Source organism: Rutilus rutilus, assembly GCF_951802725.1.
Source record: "Rutilus rutilus genome assembly, chromosome: 21".
NCBI lineage: Eukaryota > Metazoa > Chordata > Actinopteri > Cypriniformes > Leuciscidae > Rutilus > Rutilus rutilus.
Genome location: NC_140226.1, coordinates 33,422,124 through 33,439,325, shown reverse-complemented (window position 1 = coordinate 33,439,325; position 17,202 = coordinate 33,422,124). Strand labels below are relative to the sequence as shown.

The window sequence follows — 17,202 nt, the reverse complement described above, 5'->3', positions numbered from 1 at the left end:
TCATCATTTTGACTTTATTTCATATTTCTGACTTATGTCATATTTCTGAGTTGTTTTTATTTCATAATTATGCCTTTTTATCTCATAATTACTTAGTATGTCATAATCAGTACTTTTTGTGTCATAATTATGCTTAATCATGCTTCAGTAAATAATAATTATGTAAAAAAAAATTATGTTTTTAAAAAGTCAAAATGTTGAGATATTAAGCCATATTTATAACAAAAAGTCATAACTGACTTTTAGGTCATAACGTTACATTTTATTTCATAATTATGCCTTTTTATCTCATAATTATGACTTTGGATGTTGGAATTTTGACTTTTTATCCCAATAATTATGACTGGTATATCATAAAAGGAAAAAATCATGCTTTGGTAAATCAAAATGATAAGATGAGACTTTTTGACGTGTTATAATTCGATTTCAATTCGATGTTAAAATTCATTTCAAATTTTTATTTCATAATTATGCTTTTTTTTTCATAATTATGACTTTGAATATTAGAATTTTGCCTTTCTATCCAATAATCATGACTTGTATGTCATAGTTCATAAAAAAAAAAAAAAATCATGCTTTGGTAAATCATAATTATGTCAAAAATAATTGTCATAAAAAGTCCAAATGATAAGATTCTAAGTTTATAATTATGACCAAGTCATATTTATGACTTATTAATTATGACTTTTTAGGCCATGATTTCTTTGTATCTCATAATTACGCCTTTTCGACTTTTAAGTCATAATTTTGACTTGATTTCATCATTATGGCTTTTTATCTCATAATTATGACTTAGTACGTCATAACTATAACTTTTTTTCAGGTCATAATGTTGACTTTTGATCCCATAATGATGTCAATTTATCTTGTTTTTATGACTTAGTATTCCACAATTTCTACTTTTTATTAAGTATAACTTTTTATCTCATCATTTTGACCTGATTTCATAATTATGGCTTTTTATCTCATAATTATGATTCAGTATGTCATAACTTGTATGTCAACTTTTTTTTTTTTTTTTTTTTTTTCATAATTAGGTCAATTTATCTTGTTTTTATGACATCAATTCGACTTTTTATGTCATAAGTGTGACTTTTTATCTCACAAGTTCGACTTTAAATGATAATTATGACTGAGCATTTCATGATTTAGTTTTACATCATTATTATAATTTACCACAGCATGCACTTTTGTCTTCTGTGGCAGAGATGGGCAAGTGAAGAAGGTGAAGTATTAAACACAAGCTGTCTGTATGATAAAGGTGTGTGTTGTGAGCGTGCCTGAAGCAGCGAGCGCAGAACAGATCTCGGTCACACGTGTGGCAGCGGATGCTGGCGTCCCGGTTACAGATGCAGCACCACGGCAGCTCTTCATCTTCATCTTCATCACTGTCTTCATCATTACAGCGCTGGATCTGAGAGGCAGAAGCTGGCAGACGCTGGCCTGAGACCTGCGACACACACACACACACACACAGATTTTCTTTAATTCTGCCTCCATTCACTGGATCATAAATGCACTTGCTCTGTAAATACTGCATTGACAAATTTTGCATAGATGAAATCCCTCAAAATACAGTGCCTCTATTATGCTTTTCGGATATGACCTTTCATGTTGGGTGTATTAGGGCTGTTCGTGAATGTAAAAGGTCAAAGGTCAAAGATAAATAGAGTTATTGTCTCCTAAAAGAAAGAAGCGATTCTGAACTGAAGCGAATCGTCACTTCCTGCTGAACTTTGTTTGTGACTTTTATCTCATAATTATGACTTCAGAATTGTGGAATGACTTTATATCCCAATAATTATGACTGGTATATCATAAAGGGTCAAATAAAAAAATTATGCTTTGGTAAATCATAATTATGTCATTAAAGTCAAAATGATAAGATTCGAAGTCATAATTATGACTTTTTGACTTTTTGACTTTAATAATATTTATTTTCAGGTCATCATTTCGATTCAGAATTTTTACTTTCTATCCGATAATTATGACTAGTATGTCATAAATCATAAAGGTTCATGCTTTGGTAAATCATAATTATGTCAAAAATAATTGTCATAAAAAGGCGACTTTTTGTATAGATGAAATCCCTCGAAACACAGTGCCTCTGTTATGCTTTTCGGATATGACCTTTCATGTTGGGTGTATTAGGGCTGTTAGTGAATGTAAAAGGTCAAAGGTCAAAGGTCAAAGATAAATGGAGTTTTTGTCTCCTGAAAGAAAGAAGTGATTCTGAACGTCAGTAACTCCAGTCTCACTTCCTGCTGAACTTGCGTAGGTTTGAAGCATAATTTGCATAATGCCACCCGATTGGCTGAACAGTGAACAGTGTCTCCTTGCCCCGCCCTCTGTGAGCAGTCAACCAATCACAGCAGACTGAGCCGCTGAGCTCTGGTGGGATGCTGTGTGTGTGACGTGTGTTGTGTGTGTGACGTGTGTGATGGGTGTGTGTGTCGTGTGTGTGATGTACCGGTCTCCTGCTGGACGGGTCCTTCTCTCGGTTCATTGGGCCGCTGAGCTCTGGTGGGATGTTGTGTGTGTGACGTGTGTGTGTGTTGTGTGTGTGACGTGTGCGTGTGTTGTGTGTGTGACGTGTGCGTGTGTTGTGTGTGTGACGTGTGTGTGTGTTGTGTGTGTGACGTGTGCGTGTGTTGTGTGTGTGACGTGTGTGTATGTGTTGTGTGTGTGATGTGTGTGTGTGTGACGTACCGGTCTCCTGCTGGACGGGTCCTTTTCTCGGTTCATTGGGCCGCTGAGCTCTGGTGGGATGTTGTGTGTGTGACGTGTGTGTGTTGTGTGTGTGACGTGTGTGTGTTGTGTGTGTGACGTGTGTGTGTGTTGTGTGATGTGTGTGTATGTGTTGTGTGTGTGACGTGTGTGTGTGATGTGTGTGTGTGACGTACCGGTCTCCTGCTGGACGGGTCCTTCTCTCGGTTCATTGGGCCGCTGAGCTCTGGTGGGATGTTGTATCCGCTGGCCTCGTCTAGAGTCGCCTCCTCTGATAACTGAACATGTGACACACAAAACAGACACACACACACACACACACACACACACACACACACACACAGATCTTGAAAGAACTCTTCAGATCGAGCTCGAGGATTGAGCGGCCTCTGCTGGTTATTATGGGAAGTGCCACAGTCAGCTGATCTACACAGTGTTATTTTAGTTTTATTAATATTTTCAATTGCTGTTTAATTTGATATTTTTAATTCTCAAGTTAAATTTAGTTAAATTGTCATTTAATGATGTGCTTTTGTCAGTTTATTATTATTATTATTATTTAAATATTGCTATTTAGGTTACATTTATTTTTATTGTACAAATTTTATTGTACAAATTTTTACATTTTTAATTTTCATTTAGTTTAAGTTTATCGACTAATATTAGTTTTATTTTATTTCAGCTTTATTTCAATTAACAGAAATGCTTTAAATAGTCTCAGTTGACGCTACACTTCAGTTGTACTACCAGACAAAAGTTCAGACACTTATTCTGTATCTTTTCCCACAGAATATCAAAATGATAAATATTATAATTATAAAATTATAGAGAAAATTATTTTATTCTTTTTTTTTTTTAAAGCAACTAGGATCATAAATATACAAATTTTCCAACAAGGACATAAAAAACGACCCTTTTATTAAGATGTAATTAATTACTTAAAGTCGTCTGAACTTCAGATCCTAGTTAGAATAACATGGGAATGATGCAGTGAAACGAATAAAAACTCTCTTATATTTAAGCTTCTTCTCTGTCTGTATTCCAGCTCTTCTCGCTCAGAAATAGGTCATAGCAATTCATATTTACTTGTCAACAAACTACTGTTCAAGATCAGAAGGATGTTAGGATCACGAGAAACATAACTTCAACGTCAAGACGACAGACCTTCTTCATCACTCTGGCGATGGCCTCTTCTTCTGTCTCTTCATCACTGTCAGGCTGCTGGAAATCTGACAGTCTGACTGAACACACACACACACACACACACAAACATTGTTGTATTATGCATCTATTTAAAGCATCATTCGCAATGCATTCAACTGAGAGAATATTCAGTGGAACTAAAGGTTTGATTTCTACGTATTAAGATTTGATTGGATTGTGTAAAGTGGTTTCCCCTGTAACGAGCCTTCATCAGGAAAGGAAAGTCAAAGGCGGAGAACATGTGATGAGAATATGAAATTCAGAATGCACTAATTAATCGTTCACATTAAGACCAAAGCATTGATTTAAATTGGCATGAAATCAAAACTGAACATTAATTTTCATAATGCTTGTTACAGGTCATATTGTGAATGATTCATCCATGCATTTTCTTTTTTGTTGTTGCATGATTTACTTTAATCATTTTTTACATTTTTTATTATAATCTTTAATCCAAATGTCATAACTTGCTATTCCTGTTATAATATGACAGTCAAGTCCCGTCCTAGTTTTTTTCCTCATTTCGCTCAGAAATACATTCCAGTACAGACGTCGGTCTTGTGTTTCATGTGAACTGATGTTTTTTTTGTTACGTACAATTGCAGTGTTTATTATAAATGATTTATCGGTGCAAATCATTATTTATAAACTTCATCGTAATCTTGAATCAAAAACCTGTCACTCACATGAGATCAGCCAATAGCAGACCACAACCATCCAACCATCCAATCAATTCCCCACAGACAAAATCAAGCCCCGCCCACATTTGTTCTTGTTTCTCTCGGATTTATGGCACAACAGGGAAGAAAAGACGAGCGCAACTTCTGTTTCATGATGACTTTAGGAAAGCAAATCCCTACAAATAGAGTTTGTTTGAACCGCGAGAGGCGTCTGCTGTCACCTAAGCTTACGCTACTCCTACATCATCATCATGCGTCGGGTCAGAGGTCACTCGTCATGCGTCGGGTCAGAGGTCACTCGTCATGTGTCGGGTCAGAGGTCACTCGTCATGTGTCGGGTCAGAGGTTACTCGTCTTGCGTCAGGTCAGAGGTCATGCGTCGCGTCAGAGGTCACTCGTCATGCGTCGGCTCAGAGGTCATGCGTCGGGTCAGAGGTCATGCGTCAGGTCACTCGTCATGTGTCGGGTCAGAGGTCACTCGTCATGTGTCGGGTCAGAGGTTACTCGTCATGCGTCAGGTCAGAGGTCATGCGTCGGGTCAGAGGTCATGCGACAGGTCACTCGTCATGTGTCGGGTCAGAGGTCACTCGTCCTGCGTCGGGTCAGAGGTCACTCGTCATGTGTCGGGTCAGAGGTCACTCGTCATGTGTCGGGTCAGAGGTCACTCGTCATGTGTCGGGTCAGAGGTCACTCGTCCTGCGTCGGGTCAGAGGTCACTCGTCTTGCGTCAGGTCAGAGGTCATGCGTCGCGTCAGAGGTCACTCGTCATGCGTCGGCTCAGAGGTCATGCGTCGGGTCAGAGGTCATGCGTCAGGTCACTCGTCATGTGTCGGGTCAGAGGTCACTCGTCATGTGTCGGGTCAGAGGTTACTCGTCATGCGTCAGGTCAGAGGTCATGCGTCGGGTCAGAGGTCATGCGACAGGTCACTCGTCATGTGTCGGGTCAGAGGTCACTCGTCATGTGTCGGGTCAGAGGTCATGCGTCGGGTCAGAGGTCACTCATCATTTTTCGGGTCAGAGATCATGCGTCGGGTCAGAGGTCACTCGTCATGTGTCGGGTCAGAGGTCATGTGTCAGGTCACTCGTCATGTGTTGGGTCAGAGGTCACTCGTCATGCGTCGGGTCAGAGGTCACTCGTCATGCGTCACTCGTCATGCGTCGGGTCAGAGGTCACTCGTCATGCGTCGGGTCAGAGATCCCTCGTCATTTGCCAGGTCAGAGGTCACTCGTCATGTGTCAGGTCAGAGGTCACTCTTCCAACCGGAACTAGACTCGCGTACGGCCGTTATCGGAAGCCAGTTATTATAGTCATAAATATGGATATTTTTCTTACACAGACGCATGTCTTCGCTTCTGAAGGCCTTTATTAACCACTGGAGTCGCATGAATTACTTTTATGATGATGGATGCATTTTTTTGGGCTTCAAAATCTCACCCCCCCATTCACTCCCATTATAAAGCTTGGAAGAGCCAGGATATTTTTTAATATGACTCCGAATGTATTCGGCTAAAAGAAGAAAGTCATATACACAACGGCTTTAGGGCGAGTAAATCATGGGCTAATTTTCATTTTTGTGTGACCTATCCCTCTAAGAGCATCGCCTCCAGCAGTAAAGCACCTTGTTCTGGGTCGAGTCCCTGCAGAACAGCGAGTCTCATGGCCGTCTCCCGCATCTGCTCCTCGTTGCGCTTGTCTTTCTTCAGCTCCTGCATGGCCTCCTCCATCACACGGCTTTGCTCCGCCTCCATCTGTTTGACTGACAGCTCGCCGTCATCCACGTTCTCATTCACCCCCCCTCCCTCTTGTTTATTAAGATCGTTTAACGGTTCGTCTGTATTTACACAAGTGAGAAAAAGAAAATGACCGTAAGCATGGTAAAATCACTGTCACATGGCTTTGAGATGCCTATTGCTTTATAAACTCTTTAATGTTTAACCAAAATGAGGGCTTAATCTTTAATTTAGTGCCGTAAAACCAATTTCAATGTGCACTATTAAAGCAACATGCATTATTTCCCATAAAATTTGGGGGATTAAACTTCATAACTGAGAATAAATTATGCATTCAGTCAAAATACCCTCTGACGATGGATACTGGTCATCAATAGCAACTTCCTCCGTCATTTGGGCGATCAGATCATTAGTCTGTTCTGTTTGAGTCCTGCTGTCGGGCGGCTGATGAACCTGCACACATTAAACATCCATATAAACACACGTTCTGCTATTTTAAAGTCTCCTACAACAGGTTCACATGCATCCAAGATAAAAAAACACTTTAATTCTCTCATAATCTCCACTACAGCATCAGCTCTTTTCTCTCAGTGTCTGAAACGCTTCGATCAAGGATTCAGTCTCTCTAAGCTCCGCCTCTCTCAGAGCTGCTCGGCTCTGATTGGTCAGAAACCAAACGCTCATTATCATATCTGAATCTCAGCTCTTGACACACAGTGATACGGACAGTAACGATTTTACCGTATCAATCTCAGAAAACAGCATCTTCTCGACATGAACAACACGAACCAAACTCTTCCAGTCTCAGATACACTACAGTGTTTGAGGGCGGAGCTAAGAGACGCTGTTCAGCCAATCGGGTGGCATTATGCAAATTAGCTTCAAACCTAGACAGGTTCAGCAGGAAGTGAGACTGAAATTACTGACGACTCGTTTCAGTTCAGAATCACTTCTTTCTTTTCGGAGACAAAAACTAAATTTATCTTTGATCTTTGACCTTTTACATTTACATTTACAAAAAATATATTCGAAAAAGCATAATAAGGGCACTTGAAGTGAAAGCAGATATCGTAGTTACAGGCGGTGGGGCTTGCGAGGGCGCAGGTCTTCCTTGTAAAGCCGCCAGACGCTCCTCCATGTCTTTATCTGAAGGCACGGGCTGAACCGGAGTTTTCAGGGCAGCGAGACGAGACTCCAGCTCCTGCTCTGATGGGATGGACTCTGCGTGAGAACAGAGAGACATATCAGAGACACAGAATCAGGTGTTTTTAGATTTTAGATTAGGGTATTTCCACATCAACTCAACCAGAGGTCCCCGGCTAAACTTTTTGATTTTGTCTTAATTTTTAAGGCTCTGTATGGTGTATATATATATATATGTGATGTGTGTATGTGTGTAGGCTATGTATCGATTTTGATCACTTTTTTCTGGTGAAAGAAATACATAAATGAAGGACAAAACCAAAATATTAAATGTCATGAAACATGAGGAATTCACTGTTAAAATGACAATTTTCACCTGAGCTTTGGAGCCAAATTACAGGGGTGTAAAAATGACTTTAGAAAGATGCCAGCATCATTATTTTATTTCTACACAGAGATTGGTAGGTCTATTAGTGAAATCTGTTGACTTTAGCAATCTTTGTTTCATTATATGCCAACGGTGACCGTTAGAAAATGTGGAAAAAGCACTTCTTGTGTTTTTAACCTCAAGTTTGAATGCTTGAAACTCCAGAAGTATTAAAGATATCTTAATATCCTTTTAGATTCTGGTTCTTAACAACAAACATTTATTTTGTTATCTTCATTTTAAAGGTCCTTGATGGATCAATCCCAGAGATATGGAGATCTCAATGCGGCTTCATGAGTAAATTGGTCAATTGTGCACATTTTCAGAGGTCGAACACCAAATGTTGGTCACTTTACATACAAATTATACTTTTTTCTTTTAAAGAGGAATATCTGAACATCAAATAACGCTGAAATTAGAAATCAACACAATCGCATAGAATATACCTGTCGGAGTGCCATAATTATTATTTTTTCAAAATTTGCATGGCTGTAACTCAAGAGGTATTAAAGACATGTTAATATCCTTCAAGATTCTAATTCTTAATAAACTTCTGTTTTGGAATCTTAATTTTTAAGGCTCTGTATGGTGTATATATATATATGTGATGTGTGTATGTGTGTAGGCTATGTATCGTTTCTATCATATATATCATATATGTATCTGTTATCGGCTTTCAATTATAAAGAATTCATATCAGTGTATATATATATATATATATATATATATATATATATATATATATATATATATATATATATATCATATATGAGATCAATCAGAAGGTGTAAATACACACTATATATATATATATATATATCGGTTATCGGCTTTCAAATATAAAGGATTATCGGTTATCGTATCGGCGCATTCATAATTTTAATGTTTATAGTGTGTTTATACCTTCTAGTGCAATTAGCAGATTAGAACTGGGCGATAACAAATGTTGATCACATTTTGTGACAAAACAATCAAGCAGATTTTGACCGATCTTACTGGGCTTGGTTTCCTCTTTCAGCTTGTTCAGTCGTTCTGCGATGACCTGGTCCTCTTTACTGAGTCCTCGAGTTGAAACCCGACTCACAGTGTTGTTCTTTCCACCTCCGGGTCTGGGCGGCTGATTCTGCTGAGCTTGTTTGGCTTCGAGAGCAGCAACACGCCTGTAAGACGCCACAGATGTGTGTTATTCCTGTGGCATACAGGGGCATTTCACATATGATACTAATTCATATGTAGATACAGATTCATACTTTTTGTAGTTTTCAGGTGGGGACCATTTGCCAGCATCATTCTGGTTGCCTGGACTGTACAAAAAAGACCTGTCAGTTGTGTGTTAGTGTATATACTATAGCAGTGTAAACTGTGTTTGGCTTCCAGACCTTGTTAAGTTTCCATAACACTGTTTGCAGACTTTCTGCTGGCTGTTTCCATATTTTGGCACAACAGCATTGAATGTCAGACACCCAGAGCAGAAAGAATGGCCACAGTTTTTACAACCCAACTGCAAAAACACAAAACCAAGTCAAACACTTTTTGAATTAAGGCATTTAAATGATATTATCGGTATTTATAGGCGCTAACCTCTTTTCTGAAGAGAGTGAACTTTGATGCACAGCAGTAACAACGATTATCCATAGTGAGATTCTTCGGGGAATCGCAGAAACATGCTGTAGTGACACTTTAAATGCTCAAGATTATAATAATTAAATGCATTGTATTGTATGACGCTATTTCAGCTGCATTCTCTCCACTGTGTTTCTCTTGAATCAGAGAACGTAAATACAGGAAGCGCTGCGAGAACTGAGACGTGTTGGGAAATGTAGTTTTTATTGCTTGCAGCGATGAGACTTGTAGTGGATTGGAAAAACAATACATGCAGAATAATGCAGAGGCGTATTTGCTTTTAAATATATAACCTAAAATTACCATACAAATAATTATGAATAAAACAATCAAAACTCTAAATTTAAAATGTACTCATTTCCCAGCATGCAACATGATAGCTACTTTCTAGCTTGCTCTCATACTGTCACGAGATTTATACTGCACAACAATGTGGATAAAAAAAATAAAATCACTATTAAGATATACAAAAAACACAAATACATATATTAATTAAAAAAACAACAGGCGGTTATTATGTCGATGAACCTCGCGTGGTCACGTGACCGGTTCGTCCAATCAGGATCTCTTTGGCGCGCTTCCGGTTTTTGTTCAAATGTCTACTTGTGCTCCTTCAACTCAAACAGACAAGACAAGAGCGAGCGATTTATGAAATAATACCATATTTGTATATCTCTACTATACAGCGACGATTGTTTTGAAGAAGAAAAGAATATTAAGGAGATTTCTGCTGGGTAAATGTAAGTTATATTTGTTTTCTCTACTTTGCAGACAGTATAAGTTAACGTTAAACATAGAGAACAGGGGAAACGGTAACGTTAGAGAAACACAGAAATGTGTTTTTTCACCTGCTGTTTATGTTACTTTTAATGTATTTTCCATCATTTACTGCTTTATTTCTTTAAGAGCTTTAATATGTGGGGCATACATTGGTTTTTAGAACATGGTATTTACCTTTAGAGTACCTTTAAAGAGATAGTTCACCATCATTTACTCACCCTCATGTTGTTCCAAACCTGTAACGTTATGAGTTTCTTTCTTCTGTTGAACACAAAGGAAGATATTTTAAAGAGTGTTTGTAATCAATCAGTTGACGGACCCCACAGTATTTTTTTTCGCCTACTATGGAAGTCAGTGGGGTCCATCAACTGTCTGGTGACCCACATTCTTTAAAACATCATCTTTTGTGTTCAACAGAAGAAAGAAACTCATACAGGTTTAGATTAACATGAGGGTGAGTAACTAATGACAGAACTTTTTTTTTTATATATTTTTGGGTGAACTGACCCTTTAAATGCCATCGTATATGAATATGATAACCACTCAGTATCATTAGTGCCATCTGTTTTTCCACTTCTAGATCGGATCCCCAGCCATGGCAGAGTGTGATGTGGAATGGGAATTATGTAAAGAAAACATCCAGCCTTTGAGACAAGGCCGTACCATCTCGGCCCTGCACCAGGCCCTGAGTCAGCAGCAGGAGGGGAACCACACGGCCCTCAACCAGAAGAAACAGTGAGTGGGGTTTTCAGTCAAACTAAAAACATGTTCCAGAACAATTCAGCAATGTTACCTTTCTTTTTTTTAGAGCGTTTGAGTCTGAGCTGCGGATGTATGATGGAGACGACCCTCTCGATGTTTGGGTCAGGTATGGCAGCAGATGCATGTTTACTTTTGATAATGCAAATCATGTTTTCTTCAGGGTTTTCTTGAAGTACAAGGTGCTTAAAGTTAAATTTTAAAAATTTAAGTCCTGGAAAACCCTTGAAAACAGCCATATTTATGAAAAGGTACTTGAAAAGTGCTTGAATTATGAAATTAGTGTTTAATTTTATCGATGAAACAATCTTTTCACGCAAAATTAACGCTGCAGCTCGTGTGAGATAGAGCCATTTTGCATGGCTATTAGTGGATATTGCTCATATAAATATCCAAGCTTTCATTCTTCAGTTCAATCATATATTCATGGAGTATATTCATAAACTAGAAAAAAAAGTTTGTTGAGACAAACTTTAAGTTGGCTTGAGAAAACCGGACCAGAGAGTTTGAAGAAGTTTAAAGTAATTTGAAGTTTAAAGTAGTTTAAAGTTTGATAGATAGATTAGTTCGAAAGAATAGTTAGAAAAAAGAAACAGATTAGTTAGAAAGGAAAAGAAAGATCTGTTTGAAAGATAGATAGAGATTAGTTTCAATGAAAGAAAGATTAGTTAGAAAGAAATAAAGAGATTAGTTAGAAAGAAAGATAGATTAGTTAGAGAGAAAGAAAGATTAATTAGAAAGAAAGAAAAAATTAGTTAGAAAGAAAGAAAAAATTAGTTAGAAAGAAAGAAAGAAAGAGAAAGAAAAATTAGTTAGAAATAAAGAAAGATTAGTTAGAACTTTATTTCTACCATTAAACCTGCACTTTATTTGTACCATTTTGTTTTATTAGTTTGCTTTTATCTATCTTCCTTTTTTTAGAAGTTGAAAGATAATAAAGATATTGTTTGATAAGTGAGATCTCAGATTATAGTCCTTGAAAACCAAAAAAAGCAGTGCTTTAAAAGTCCTGGAATGTCATTTTACAGGATCTGTACGAGCCCTGATTCTTATTTTTTTTCTGCAGGTACATAAAATGGACAAAGCAGACGTTCCCACAGGGTGGAAAGGAGAGTAATTTATCAGTGCTTCTTGAAAGAGCGGTCATGCTCTTCACAGCCGACAAGAAATATCACAATGACGTTCGCTACGTTGAACTCTGGATCGAATTTGTGAGTGACAGACCTCACATTTAGCATTCAGATTGCATCAGTATAGTGGTTTTTAACTCGTTTGTTTCCATTTGCTTGCAGGCAGAGGGTTGTTCTGACCCGATGGACGTCTTCCGCTACATGCAAGCTCAAGGAATCGGAACCATGCAAGCCGCTCTCTACATCGCCTGGTCCGAGGAGCACGAGAAGAGAGGAAATTTAAAGATGGCTGACAGGGTTTTTCAGGATGGTGTCAAGTGTGGAGCAGAACCTGTAGATAAACTTCATGCGTTTCACAGGTCTGGAAACTTCCAGTCTATTCATCTCTGTCTGTCCTAAAATGAATTCAAAATAATAATAATAATAGTACGTTTAATTTATATAATACAAGGTCGCTTTACAATAAAGTACAAATAAACATGACATAGAAACGATACAAATAAACTGAGATGGATAACATAAAATGAATCCTATAAAGCCTAATGTATTATATTTGATGCATTAAGTTCTAAGGTCTGATGTCTGATTGATAGTTTGCACTTTTTTTAGCAAGTAAAAGGCTTTTAGTGTAATTATAAAAACATCCACCTTAAAGGGTTAGTTCACCCAAAAATGAAAATTCTGTCAGTAATTACTCTCCCTCATGTTGTTCCAACCCTGTAAGACCTTCGTTCATCTTCAGAACACAAATTAAGATATTTTTTATGAAATCTGAGAGCTGGCTCACTCCTCCATAGGCTTCTAAGGCATTATAACTTGCTGGCCCAGAAAATGTATTAAAGACATCGTTAATATAGTCCAAGTGACTCCAGTGGCTCAATCTTAAGTTTATAAAGCGACGAGAATACTTTTTGTGCGCAAAAAACAAACAAAAATAACTACTTTATTCCACTATTCATTTCCTTCTCTCTGGGCCTCGAGTCTTTTCACGTAGTATAACTGGACAGCGCTTCTGTGTTGTACTGTGTAAAAAAAAACAAGCATTTAAATATCATCTTACGGAGACATTATTGGTAGATAATAGTGACGACTGATATTTATATCATTTTATGTCAGTATCTGCTATAAAGATGTCATTGATTTACATTACAAGCATCTGAATTTTATTAAATTTTTTGTTCATATAAATATATGCATCAAATTGCATATTTTTGCTCAGTTTGTGCCTCTGAATAAAACTGAGCTGCTTTTCTCGCCATATTCACACAATATCAGTATCATAATATATGAGCCATAAAACCCTGCTGTATTAATAAATAAGATGCAAAAAAAAATATTTTTTTTAGATTTTCTTTTATATTTTTTGTCTGAAGGTTGAATCAACTATTCCATTATTAAAAGAATAAAATGAACACTTAGAAGGATTAAATCAGTGCATTTTATTCTAAACATAAAGGCACTTTTCCACATCTAATAAATTCCTCTCTGATAAAATAAAGTCCTGGCCTGCAGTCGTTCTAGTTGATTATATTGTTTAAATCTGAAATCATGTTATAATGGAAGTAAAAAGGTCTGCAAATGTTGACTGCAGTGTTTCGAACGTCACTCTGCGACAATGAAGTGTTCACTAGCCTCCTTCCCTCCACCTCTGTACATATAAAACGTTGTCAAAATGATTCCAGTTCGCATGGATGCGCGGAAACGACTTAAAATTCTGTATGCAGGCCGGACAAGTAATTTGGCGATGCCAATTTGTAAAGAAAGACTGCGCGCCTGCGCACATATATATATATTCAAACACGCATATCTATAGACTAAATGTGTAATACGCATGTGCACGCCGTCAGCGCTTTCACAGATGCACGGTTTTTAAGTTTACACTGAGATTACACGTTTTTCAAAACTTGCACATTGGAACCGGTTTCGAGGTTTGCGTTCTCGAGCACCAAACATTGTTGTCGTGCAAATGAACGGACAGAACACATTAAGACTTTTCTGTTTTCAGTTAGAATGGTGTTGTGTTAGCGGCCCCTAAGTTAATAACTAATGATCTTTGCAACGGAAGTGAATCAATCAACTTTAGCTCACGCCTCATAATGAAATGTGTTGGTCTCCAGAGCGTTGCAGGCACGAGTGTGCAGACAGATGATGTCATCCGTGACAGCTCAACAAAGAGATGATGATGATGATGATGATGAAGAGCCTCAGCGAGCGTCACTGGCTGAGCTCAAAGCCAAAGGGAAGAAAAAGGCCGTCGTTCCCATCAACAGAGTGAACGCATCTGCCGGATGTGAGTACACACGTTCTTTTAAACGTGTTGTGAATGTGTGCTGTGTATAAATACAGGTGTGAACGACACTCTCTGTGCTCTGTGACACACAGATGCCCGTGGGCTCCAGTTTAAACAGCCGTTGGGCCCCAAACACAACAGTCGCCCTGTGATATTTGATGAGAATAAAGCTCCCGAATCTGTGCCGCAAGAACCCAAGTTTGAGATCTGGACGGCGCCACCTACTGCCAGGGCCAAAGAGAACGAACAGAAACCTGAGAAGTGGTCCAATGTGAAGGTGCGAGTCCGTGTTGAGCGTTACCCGTTTAACCGGCTACCTGACTGGTTCTAGAGAGTGTCAGCTTTGTGTCTGGAGGCCGTTATCTGATAGATCAGTGTTGATCGTGTTTGTTTTTTTTATTCCAGTTGCCCCTGAAGTCCAGATCGGGCCTCAGTGTCGCGGTTCCGCCTCCTAAACCCAGTTTCCAGCCGTTTGTGGAAGAGGACGACCGGCCTCCCGCTGTGTGAGTGTGATTGGAGGATTTGATGATTAACTCTCAGCACATGGCAGATTTCCCTCAAGCCTTTGTGCTCCTTTATAATAACTTTTTGTTCTTTTAGGCTGTATAATAACATGGAGTAATGCAGGGGTTTGACAGTGTAAAAAAATAAATAATAATTTATATTAAAAGATGTGATCAAAATATATAAAAATTTGATTAACAAAATAAGATTAAAATACAAATTTGATTAAAATAAATGCTATTATGTATTAATAGCAGTATAGCAATATAACAGTATTATAAGTAGGAAAAAAAACAACGTAATCTAATAGAAACTAAATATTTTAGACATTTATAAATAGATGCTTTATACATTTTTAGGATGAGGACGATCATATTTTGGGTCCATGGTATCATTTGATGTACTATTTAGTTTGCATCACTAATATACTTTTATAATTATTTTAAATGTTTTTATTTGTGCATTTCAATGTCAAACTTTTAGTATTTTTGCTGTGTTTTTAGTCATTTTTACTAGCAACTAGTGTTTTTTTTTTTTTAAGATGCTTATAGCTTTTATTAATGTTTTTGTACAAGTCGGCATGAAATCAAAACGGACCGTACGTACTTTTACGAAACGCCCACTTTTCTATAGCCAATCAATTCCCAGTGGGAAAAACAAGCCACGCCCTCTATTTTTCACATTCAATATCTCGTTTCACTCTGGAAAAACGTCACGATACTGACGTAAAGTGGGTCACAACTTTACGGTTCATGCAGACATTAAACTAAATGAACATTTTAAATGTTACCCTAAAATAATCTTATTTCACGTTACGAACATATGTTTTTTAATGGTTTTAGTTGTGGATGGCGATAATAGCCCTGACCTGCACATGCAGAGAAAGTACAATAGTACCTTTTGATTTCATGTTGACTTTAAATGACCACTACGTATCGGTCTTGTTCTTCTGAAGCTGATGTGCACTCATGTGTTTGCATGTTTATGATCTCCATGCACTCACCTCATTTTTCCGGCTCCAGAACTCCGTGTAAGATCAACCCTGCGGTGAACTCGGTGCTGTCGGCGAGGAAGCCCTGCAGACTGGAGCAGACGCCGATGAAGATGCTGCAGGAGCGACAGCAGCTCATGCAGACGCAGACTCAGGAGGACGGGAAGAGCCGAGAACAGAGCATGTACTGCAGAGATCTGGTCTACAGCGGAGCCACAGAGTTCTGCTTCGAGGAGCTGCGGGCCGAGCGCTACTGGCAGAAACACACTCGCAAACTACACACCAACAGCCCTGTGGATTCCAGTACAGACTGAAGAACAAACCTGCTATAATACAAACTGAGACCTATAGGTTGTGTTTGAATATGCAGAGAGCTTTCTATCCAGACAGCAGTGTTAGATGCTAGATGTTTTTAAACTCGCCGACGACACCTAAAAATGCTGTAGAGCTGCTCACAACAAATATGTGTGTTTGTGTATAATTGTTCCTGTGTTCTTGTACATAATTTTTTTTTTTGTATATACATACTTTTTGTAACGCAACAGTATTTTTTTTTTTATATATATTGCAAGTGGAGTTACCGACTTCGGTACTGAAATATAAAAAATGGTGATACCAGCATTTCCCTTTAGCATTTTGAGCGCTGTTGAACAGATTCTTAAACACCTGATTGGCCGTTGTGTTCACGCACTCGACATATGATTGGCCAATGTGTTGACGAGCTCATATATGTCTGTGATTGGCTGCAATGATCAACAATGATATCTTTGACGCTCTTCATCGAGCGCTTACACAGATACACACAGGAGTGTTTAAAAGCAGGCGTCCATCAGTGGATCCCTAATATATCCGCTGCTTTCAAACGCTGCCGTGTGTATCTCTGTAAGCGCTCGATGAAGAGCGTCAAAGACATGTTTTTGAAGCGTTGATCATTGTAGCCAATCAGAGACATCTATGTTGAGCGTGTGAACACAATAGCCAATCAGAGGGGTTTAAGAATCCATTCAACAGCGCAGGGAAATGCTGGTTTCGTCACATTTTTTTTATTTCAGTACCGACTTGATACAGAAGTCGGTACTTTTGGCAACTCTAATTGCAAGAGTAGCATTTATTATATTGTCATTGCTTGTAGATGTGGTAATTGATGCTTCAATAAATGCAGCTGATTCCATAACATCAAATTGCTCTTGTACTTTGACTTCAGGAACTGCATT

The 17,202-nt window shown here is 38.2% G+C and overlaps 2 protein-coding genes across 4 annotated transcripts in view; one reads left to right on the top strand and one right to left on the bottom strand.

Annotated features, from left to right (window-relative positions):
- Positions 1-9,722, bottom strand: part of zfyve19 (zinc finger, FYVE domain containing 19) — an 11,464-nt gene extending 1,742 nt beyond the window's left edge. Inside the window, exons 1-10 of the mRNA XM_084393584.1 lie at positions 9,493-9,722; positions 9,291-9,412; positions 9,162-9,215; positions 8,908-9,071; positions 7,420-7,562; positions 6,689-6,794; positions 6,230-6,442; positions 3,892-3,968; positions 2,904-3,005; positions 1,281-1,450 (exon numbers count right to left, since the gene is read on the bottom strand). Coding sequence (XP_084249710.1) covers positions 1,281-1,450; positions 2,904-3,005; positions 3,892-3,968; positions 6,230-6,442; positions 6,689-6,794; positions 7,420-7,562; positions 8,908-9,071; positions 9,162-9,215; positions 9,291-9,412; positions 9,493-9,546 — 1,205 coding nt within the window. The 5' untranslated portion in view covers positions 9,547-9,722. The remainder of the gene's footprint in view (positions 1-1,280; positions 1,451-2,903; positions 3,006-3,891; positions 3,969-6,229; positions 6,443-6,688; positions 6,795-7,419; positions 7,563-8,907; positions 9,072-9,161; positions 9,216-9,290; positions 9,413-9,492) is intronic.
- A 353-nt stretch (positions 9,723-10,075) lies between these two features.
- Positions 10,076-17,178, top strand: bub1bb (BUB1 mitotic checkpoint serine/threonine kinase Bb). 3 transcript variants are annotated; one of them, XR_014625702.1, is made up of 10 exons: positions 10,106-10,274; positions 10,895-11,049; positions 11,123-11,182; positions 12,140-12,284; positions 12,366-12,562; positions 14,321-14,493; positions 14,586-14,770; positions 14,899-14,996; positions 16,020-16,730; positions 16,890-17,178. XR_014625702.1 is itself a non-coding variant. In XM_084392904.1 (9 exons), exons 2-9 carry the CDS (start codon positions 10,910-10,912, stop codon positions 16,300-16,302), a joined length of 1,281 nt encoding a protein of 426 aa, XP_084249030.1. In that variant the 5' UTR covers positions 10,076-10,274; positions 10,895-10,909; the 3' UTR covers positions 16,303-17,166. The 3 variants fall into 3 exon arrangements, 1 of the variants encoding a protein (XP_084249030.1); XR_014625703.1 differs by having other exon boundaries at positions 10,136-10,274; positions 16,020-16,564; positions 17,041-17,167; XM_084392904.1 differs by having other exon boundaries at positions 10,076-10,274; positions 16,020-17,166.
- Positions 17,179-17,202: the final 24 nt, after the last annotated feature.

Coding starts and splice junctions, on each gene's coding strand:
- bub1bb (XM_084392904.1), top strand. CDS start 10,910: ATGGCAGAGTGTGATGTGGAATGGGAATTATGTAAAGAAAACATCCAG. Junction 12,285..12,365: donor TTGAACTCTGGATCGAATTT/GTGAGTGACAGA, acceptor ATTTGCTTGCAG/GCAGAGGGTTGTTCTGACCC. Junction 14,771..14,898: donor AGAAGTGGTCCAATGTGAAG/GTGCGAGTCCGT, acceptor TTTTTATTCCAG/TTGCCCCTGAAGTCCAGATC.